This window comes from Brassica oleracea, chromosome C3, assembly GCF_000695525.1.
Source record: "Brassica oleracea var. oleracea cultivar TO1000 chromosome C3, BOL, whole genome shotgun sequence".
Taxonomy (NCBI): domain Eukaryota; kingdom Viridiplantae; phylum Streptophyta; class Magnoliopsida; order Brassicales; family Brassicaceae; genus Brassica; species Brassica oleracea.
In genome coordinates this window covers 28,197,118-28,206,461 of record NC_027750.1, presented here as the reverse complement: position 1 = coordinate 28,206,461, position 9,344 = coordinate 28,197,118, and the positions used below count along the sequence as shown (strand labels likewise).

General features: G+C 37.4%; 1 protein-coding gene across 1 annotated transcript; it reads right to left on the bottom strand.

The window, feature by feature from the left end:
- Nucleotides 1-4,850: 4,850 nt before the first annotated feature.
- On the bottom strand, nt 4,851-5,448 carry LOC106334248 (maternally expressed PAB C-terminal protein-like). Its single transcript, XM_013772552.1, has 2 exons — nt 5,289-5,448; nt 4,851-5,198 (listed from the first exon to the last, which is right to left on the bottom strand). The coding sequence occupies exons 1-2, from the start codon at nt 5,415-5,417 to the stop codon at nt 4,953-4,955; spliced, it is 375 nt and encodes a 124-aa protein (XP_013628006.1). The 5' UTR covers nt 5,418-5,448; the 3' UTR covers nt 4,851-4,952.
- Nucleotides 5,449-9,344: the final 3,896 nt, after the last annotated feature.

Genomic DNA, 9,344 nt, shown 5'->3' with positions numbered 1-9,344 from the left:
TTTTTCCGATCTTCGTAATTATCTTCAAAATTTCGTATTTATCCTGCAGAAACTTGACATTTATCTTTCCTTGCGAACCAAGCATAAACCGTCATGTGGCTTACGGGCCGTTGGTTAAGAAATCGTAAGTTTGGGCTTCGAGTCATGTCTTAGGTCCCATTGGGCCGTTTTCCGACTCGAAGCGTTTATTACGGCTTCTTTCGATAAAGAACGAACTTTCCGCGGTTTTTACGGTAAAGTTTGATCGATAACTTAGAATGGCGGAGAATCGTGAAATGGGTTTGCTATGGTCTTCGGGAGATAGTATCGAAGGGTAGACGAGAAAAAATGGACTAATGTCGTATCGATGTTTCGGAAGAGCTCAGTCGCTACGTAGCGACCGAACGCTCGATCGCTACATAGCGTCCGAACTTTGGTTCGAGCTCGGTCGCGAGCTCCGGCTCGAGCTCGGTCGCTGCGTAGCGACCCTTTTTGAGCTCTTGTCCGACGACTCGCGTTTCTTCCTCAAAGTTTTTCGTAAAGAAAAATCTATTTTGAAAAAGTATTTGTCGGAGAGGGTTTCTACGTTTTTCTTCTTCGGGGATTTGGATGTTAACTTCGTCGTAACCGTTCTCGACCCCAACACTCGCTTCACAAGAATTCTTGGATATAGGTCAAAAAGAAGTGAACACGGCTTGGTGGCAACCATCATTAAGACTTGATTCATGGAAGCCTGTCCAATCTTGGTCACTGATCCTGCAAAGGAAGCAGACTTTGACTCAAGAGAGAAATTAGAGAGAGAGAATTTAGGAACTAACTTTTACATGCACTTCCAGATACTTGTCTGAAATCCTTGCATCCTGTGATCGATACTCCCAAGGTAAAGCATGCACTTTTATATTTATGATAAGAAATGAGGTTAGTAGAGGGGAATGTCATACAGGATTTGCTAAGTTGTAGACTAGTTTAATTTGGTTGCTAAGTTAGGATATTGCATAATGTGCTTTTGTGATTAGGACTTTGTAAATGTGGTTTGCGAAATTGTAGAGGTGATGATTTCTATGTTTTATATCTATAAGTCCCTGCTGTTTTCAAACCTCTTTCAGAGATACTACTTGTTTGTTTTGCTTGAGGACAAGCAAAAGGGTAAGTCTGGGGGAGTTGATATACCATGTATTTGACCCATCTTTACCCATAGTATATAAGTATTTTACTATCTATATACTATATATTCTATCATATTAGTTATGTTTTCAGGTTCAGAAGTATCTTGGAGTAAAGTGATGATTATGGAGCATTTAGGAGCTTAAAAGAGATTTCATCCGAGCTGACCATCAGAGGTCGATTCGAAGAAGAAACAATCGATCGATGCACATCCATTGACATCGATCGATACAGAAGAGAAGCCTCGACGATTGAAGATTATGATAGATCGATGTACATCCTGTACCATCGATCGATGTCGAGACGCAGAAGTACGACTTGGTTTCAGACGAATTTAAACACAAGACTTCACCAAATTACAAGATTACCCCTGACGAGTTTTTAACCTAATAGTTATATACTTGCCTAAGTGTTAGGAGGCAAGAGAGCTTTTGGCCATCTTTGTATTCTTATTTTCAGCAGAGAGTTTTAGGAGAGAAGATCATAGAGAGATTTGTGATTGGAACTCCATTGATTCATCTATTCTATTCTATGTAGTTTTTATTTATATTTTGTATCATGAATTGCTTAGCTATGTGTGAGTAGTTTACCTGTTAGATTTTTGGGTTCAAATAGGTTAGAGGGATTAGCCCCAACTATAGATTGCTAAGTTGTGGTATTCATTGATTGATTGGTCTTAATGGTTGTTCTAGAATAGCTAACTAGAATATTGAACCTAGGAATCTGCATGAGTCAAGCATCCTTGACCATCCAGTCCTGAATCTAATCTGTCATACTAGGACTGCTAGAAAAAGGCTACCGCTGAACTAGACAGCTAGTAAGTATTATCAACCTGCGCCTAGGGCTTAACTAGAAGCATCGATTGATATTGTCTTCTGACAATCGATCGATTTTTGTGAAAGGTGTATCGATCGATATCCCTATAGGATCATCGATCGACACTTTCTTGTGATCAATAGACGACAGTTGAGATCCAAGATCTAGTTAGTTAACCAATGAAATATTAACATTGCTGATCACTGTGTTCAAGGGGTTGAGTTCTAATATATCATGCATGCAACTGATAGGCATCTATAGGATTATAATCTCCAACATCTGAATAGAAACCCTGCATCTAATACCTTTTCAATAAGTTACACCCCAAATCATCTTGTTAGTCGAGCAATAGACTTTCTCAACTAGGATTGCTATTTACATTTAAACCATAAAACAACAAACAATTAGAATTAATAATTTACTAGATTTAATAGGTTCCCTAGCTCCTTGTGGATTCGATCCCTAAGTACTACAACTGAACCTCTTATTTGAGAGAGTAATTCACTCCTTAGGGTAATTTGAATGGTATCAAATTGCCTACGCTATGCGAGGAATTTGAATGTTCTTCGGAATCGACGTCGTTTCGAAAGCGCGCTTTTTATAAAATCGTAAAAACGCCTAAGTCGAAAATTGACCCGAAAGGGCACAGGACGCGGCTAAGAGCCCACTTACGATTTTATAGGAAATCAAGCCCAATCGTTATGACGGTTTATCTTTTGTTATGCAGGAGAATATAAATGTCAAGTTCGGAGGATAAATGTAAAGTTTCCGAAGATAAATACAAAGATCGAAGAAAAATAGAATATTTCCGCGAAGTGATAAACTCGACCGAGGGCAGAAAGAGAAAGAGCAAACCGCCTCTAGAGGAGTATATAAGGATGTCGAGGTCGAAGATGCAGGAGGAGGCAATTTTTCTACTCAGAGCAAAACTTAGCACTTAGAGAAATTTAGGCAATTTTCCATTTTTATTATCGAGCTGCGACTCAATTAGGTTTTCAGGTCTTAGGTGGTTAGAACTAGGGTCTCTCCGACAGCTCTTACGGCCGAGGCTTTACCTGTTGTAAACGCTTATACGCAAATTCGGAATAAGATCTTTTTTGCGCACTTTTCGTTTTATCAATTTCATACTTAGTCTGTTTTTCGTGTTCTGATTGCTTGGGGGTGTGGTTTAGCAGATATCCGAGACTTCTGAGAAATTTAGGGTTTCCTATCTTTCCTAAATCAACGGAAATATTCATATCTTTCGAGATCCACCCTACAATATGGGGTCGACAGTGCGAATTTCGGTTCCCACAATAGCCTGGGATTCGAATTCCAAATATGGATGTAAAAGCCTTTAAACCTTAACCACTAGGAAATGGTGCTTCCACGACATCGTACTAGTTAAACTGGGGCAAGTTCTTTGCGAACCAACCAAAAGAGGATATACTAACTGTCGGAGACAAAAAGTGAGACACATGTTACGACATACACAGAAACCCCAAGTTGGGTCGGTTTGGTAGATGGATGACCTGACCGTAACCTTGGGTCGCTTAGGCTGTAAGTTTCGCAATCATCATGAGTTTCGAATCCTGTTTTGGCCTCTTCGCATTTCTCACACGTCCCATACTGAATGTTCTCCTGCGCACACACATAAATTCATATCATTTAAAACTATCTTTTATAACCATATAGTGGTATAAAATTTCGTTTTGTACAAATAAAAATTGTAAAGACAAAGTTGATATTTGAAAAGACACTATCGAGTATCGGCTTTATGAACCGTAAAGGTAATATGCATATGTATGTTAAATTATCTAAATATCAGACCTTATAGCAAATGTATATTTCATACACAATTGATATTGTGGCGAGTATTTTATAGGTAATCTTTATTTTTGGTTTAGCATATTTTTTCTTATGGATAATCTCTTGTGTTTGTGTTTATGGTTTGTTTGGCATAGATGATCCCATATTATTATTTTCGGAAAAACCAAAACGAAGTTTTCTTTTTGACAAAATTTCATTAGAACATTGAGTACTTTTAACAATGATGATAGAATCTTAAGTTTTTGTTTGGAATAAAATGAGGAATCAAAATGCAAAATGCAACACAAAACATAAATAAAGCTACAAAATGAAATCAATAATTAGACACGAGCATGGCTTGTCGGAACTCCTTAGCTTCTTGTTCGTCTAGCTTCATTTGTTGGGGAAACCACTTTCCTAATTAAAACCGAAATTGCTTCGTAAACCTTCTCTTTGAGGGCTTCTGGTGATTCTATCAACTTAAAGATTTGGGTTCGGTCTAGCTCAAGAAGCATTCCTGTGATTTTTGCTGTAAACTTTGGCTCAAGTAATTCTACCAAAGGGTAGAGAGTCTCACCAATTAACTACAAAAAGGGAAATTAAAGTAAGTAAAAAATATAAGTAAACTATATTTCCAAAATAGTCATCATATAAAAAAAATCAGTTTACAATTCGTTGTTCACTGGGAGTTCGGTTTTCAAGTGCTTCATTCAAAACAGCTACGGAAAATCTTCGGGTAAAAGCAGCACGGGACAACGGATCATGAAAACTGTATATAGAAATAGGAGGAGGCATGATTTAAACAATGAAGACGGTAGAAAATTAAGAAAACAAAATGTGAGTAGGATTACCGAACAAGGGTTCTGCTATATAAAAAACTGTTTACCTATTTAAGTAATCAAGAACAGATTTTTCACAACTAGAATTGAATATATATATTTCCACAAATAGAATTGAATATGGTTGGTTACTTATTTTAAGCCTTTCCATTTGTTTATATCGTTGGTCTTGTTTTGTGTTTATGGTTGGTTTGGCGTAGATAATCAATCCCATATTATTATTTTTGGACAAATAAAAACAAAATAGATGTTTTTAACAGTTTTTCATTAGAACATTGAGTACATTACCAATAATGATAGAATCTTAAGCTTTTTATTCAGAATCAAAATGCAACATCAAACATAATTAAACCAAGCAAAATCACATCAAAGCTTAGATAAGAGCATGGCTGCTCGAAACTCCTTAGCTTCTTGCTCGTTTAGCTTCATCTGTTGGGGATACCAGTCCACTAAAACATCAATTGCCTCATTAACCTTCTCTTTGAGGACTTCTGGTGATTCTATGCACCGAAAGATTTGGGTTCGGGGTAGTTCAAGAAGCATTCCTGTGATTTTTGGTGCAAACAATGGCTGGAGTAATTCCACCAAAGGGTAGAGCGTCTCACCAATCAACTACGAAAGAACAATTAAAGTATGAGAAAAAGATAAGTAAACTTGTATTTTTGAAAGATAATCATCATATAAAAATAAAATCAATTTTACAGTTCGTTGTTCACTGGGAGTTCGGTTTTCAAGTTCTTCAGTCAAAGCAGCTACAGGAAATCTCAGGAAAAAAGCAGTACGGGCTAAGAAATCATCCGATCTGTAAACAGCAACAGGAGGAGGAGGCATGCTTAAGCAGTGAAGATGGTAAAATATTGAGAAGATGATATGTGATTTATGGTTACCAACCAAGGGTTTAGTGTGATATATAGTAAAACCAGTCTGCCTATTTGAGTAACTAAGAACAAATTTTTCATAATTGGAATTGAATATATATTTTGGACCGCGTAGAAAACACGCGCTAAAAAAATATGGAGAATAACATTTTCTACCACATATGTTTTGTTGAATATGACAGTTTGAATAATACAATCCGTTAAATAGTTAATAAATATTTTCAATTTTGGTATATAACTATATTCAAGACTTTAAAATATCTAGCGATGTTTCTAAAATTTTACTCAGCTTATTAAATTAAACTATAAATTTTGTATGTGTCAAGTTTGTGTGTGATTACTGTATAAAAAAAAAATTTTGAGATATAAAATATAATAAAAATTAAACGTGATATAAGTTTTTGTCAGAAAAGAAAAAAAAAATAAAAGCATACCACATTTGATTGCAATCGAGAGAATTGTATATATAGAACACAAATATTTGCATAACTTTCTAAGTGTGATTCTCATTGAATAAATGAACTCTGTGTGTGCAGGGTCATTACAAGTAAAATAGGTTTTCCCAGTGTTTTTAAATTCGAATGGAATTGGCGGTCGAACCCGGTTAAACTGTGAATCGAAAATGTATCTGAGTCGGGTGGATAAAAATGGGTTTGTTAGCATATAAAATAAAGTTTTTATTTCTTTCAATCATAACTTACAATGATAAATATTAAATTTAAAATATTAAAGTTAAAATATTAATTTTATATTTGGTTTATAGTTTTAAAAAATTTCGTAGTTATTTTTATTGAAAATTTAATAACTAAACTTAATTATCTTTGTAAAATTTATCAAAAATAACTAATAAAGCATTTAAATTTAATTCTATTTTTATTTTTTGATTGAAATTATATGAATTTGGTTGAACTCGGCTGAACCATGTCAAACCATATTAATCTAATCCAAACTTTTTTGATTCAGTTACTGGTCCGATATTTTAAATATTGGTTTTGCATCGTACGAAGTTTTTTAACGCTGATTTATAATGATATTAAAATTATGAGAAAGATTACATAGACGATTCAACAACCGACAATACTACCTGCCTTATAAGGATCTACGTCTAACTGCATCACCTGAGCTGTCTTATGAAGATCCACGCCTGACAGGATTTACTTGCACCATCCCTTGTAAGCATTTCTTCCGTAGTCTGCATAATTGTTTAATAAATCGTTTTCCCCGGGAATTGAAACATGAACCTCATTTAATGTGCAATCATCAAGAATTTATATAGCTGTTGGGGTCAAAATCGGCTACGGCGAAATCAAAGTCAGAAACTTCCCGTGAAATGTCTTCTTTGTAAAAGAAAGATAAAATTCAAAAGAATAGAGAAGTGTGAAAACCTAAAATCAAGTTCGTAACAATTACGAAAAGGATTCACACGATAAGTCTTCGAGAAAGGTTACTCAAGGCCTCGGACAACGGATCCCGAACAGTGAAACACTCATCGTCCATCTCGCTGAAGGAGCGAGTGTTGGGGTCGAAAACGGTTACGACGAAGTTAACATCCAAAATCCCTGAAGAAGAAAAACGTAGGAAACTTCTCCGACAAATACTTTTTCGTAATAGATTCTTCTTTAGGAAAAACCTTTGCGGAAGAAACGCGAATCATCGGACAAGAGCTCGAGAAAGATCGTTACGCAGTGACCAAACGCCCATTCCGCTCGGTCGCTACGTAGCGACCGAGTTCGAGCGTTTGCTCGGTCGCTACGTAGCTACCGACCTCGAGCTCGAACCAAAGTTCGGTCGCTACGTAGCGACCGAGCTCTTCCGAAACGTCGATACGACATCAGTCCATGCATTCTCGTCTACCCTTCGATGCTATCTCCCGAATACCGTAGCGAACCCAACTCACGTTCCCCGCCATTTCTAAGTTATCAATCAAACGTTACCGTAAAAACCACGGAAAATTCATTTTTTATCGAAAGAAGCCGTAATAAACGCTTCGAGTCGAAAGACGGCTCAAAGGGACCTAAGACACGACTCGAGGCCCAACTTGCGATTTATTAACCAACAGCCCGTAAACCGCATGTCGTTTTACGCTTGGTCCGCAAGGGAAGATAAATGTCAAGATTCCGCGGATAAATACGAAATTTCAAAGGTAATTACGAAGATCGGAAAAAATGGAATATCTCCATTTTTATGCTATGGCGGCTTAAGGGCAGAAGAGGAAAGGCGTAAACCGACCTGGGAGCCAGTATATAAGGGGTCTTAGGCGAGAGGCATGGGGGAGAGATTTTTTCAGAGAAAACTTAGCACTTAGAGCAATTAGGCATATTTCCGTTTTTGTTATTCGAGCTGCGACTCAACTAGGTGGCAAGAGAGCTTTTGGCCATCTTTCTATTCTTATTTTCAGCAGAGAGTTTTAGGAGAGAAGATCATAGAGAGATTTGTGATTGGAACTCCATTGATTCATCTATTCTATTCTATGCAGTTTTATTTTGAATTTTTGTAGATGATGCGTCAGTTACATACAGTGTATGGAGAATGGTTGTTGAAAGATTGTTGTTGAGATTTTGTGGTTGATAATGTCAAAGGAGCGAGAATCATTTTTTTCGGGGAAGGTTCGACACATGTTGAACTTCCTTCAATGGCTCAAGAAGATCATAACATGGACATGAGCACGGAATCTGTGGAGATAACCTACTCATTACCAGCAGAAATGATGCAGGTTCCAGACACCCCTCCTATTCATGTTACAAGTGATAGACAAGTTCGAAACTTGCTCGAGATAACCAAAACGCATGGAGTACGGCTTTGTGTATCAAGGCGTAGCAAGGTGGAGACGGTTTCAGAGTTCAGGGAAGAAGATGATGAAGCTGATGAATGTTTTGAAGATGATGATGATGATTTGGTTGAAGATGAAAATCATGATGGGGAGGAGGATGATGGGGAGGAGGACGATGGGGAGGAGGATGCTGGTATCTCTATTGTTGCTGAAGCGGACGAGAATGGTGAGGATTACAGTGTTTATGGAAAGGTTGAAGATGAGGATGAGGAAGATGATGATATGTGTTTTGAAGATATCAAAAAGATTGAAGGAGGAAGATCGAATGGTAACAGTATCTATGTCAACCGGAGTTTTGTTAGCAAGGATGCACTGCTTTCAAAGATGCGGTTGACAACAGTGAGGTTTAGGTTCTCCTTCAGAATATACAAGTTAACGAAAACTCTCCTTGTGACAACATGTCCAGTTAGTGGTTGTCAATGGAAGGTCAGAGCGAGTGTGAAACATGGGACAAACACGTTCTGGGTAACCAAGTATGTGAAAAAACATACATGCTCAGTGGGAGACCGACTCGCTCAGCGGAGACACTGTACTCCGAAGTATGTTGGTAGGATTTTCACTGATCGTGTTGGAATCATTGATGGATTGAATCCGCAGCATATCACAGATGCAATGAAGAACATGTTTGGCATGACGCTTGATTGCACCACTTCATACAGAGCATTTTTATATACACAAACATTGGTGAGAGGATCAGCAGAAGATGGGTATTCGCGTCTGCCATCATATCTCGAGAAAATCTCCTTAGCAAATCCCGATTCTATCACGGCTATAGAACTTGATTCTATCAATAGATTTAAATATCTATTTCTCTCTTTTGGAGCTTCTATCAAAGGTTTTAAGTATCAGAGAAGGGTCATTGTGGTGGATGGGAATCACCTAAGTGGGAAGTATGGAGGTGTTATGTTAGTTGCAGCCGCACAAGATGGGAATTTTCAGATATTTCCATTGGCTTTTGGGATCGTAGATGCTGAAGATGAACCTTCTTGGGAATGGTTTTTCACAAAATTGGCTAGTTGTGTATCTGATGAGCAGCCTCTGGTGATAGTC

Bases quoted from the DNA above. Each gene is read 5' to 3' on its own strand.
- LOC106334248 (XM_013772552.1), bottom strand. From the start codon at position 5,417: ATGCCTCCTCCTCCTGTTGCTGTTTACAGATCGGATGATTTCTTAGCC. The intron at 5,199-5,288 runs GTAAAATTGATT...GTTCTTTCGTAG, and splicing joins CTCCCAGTGAACAACGAACT to TTGATTGGTGAGACGCTCTA.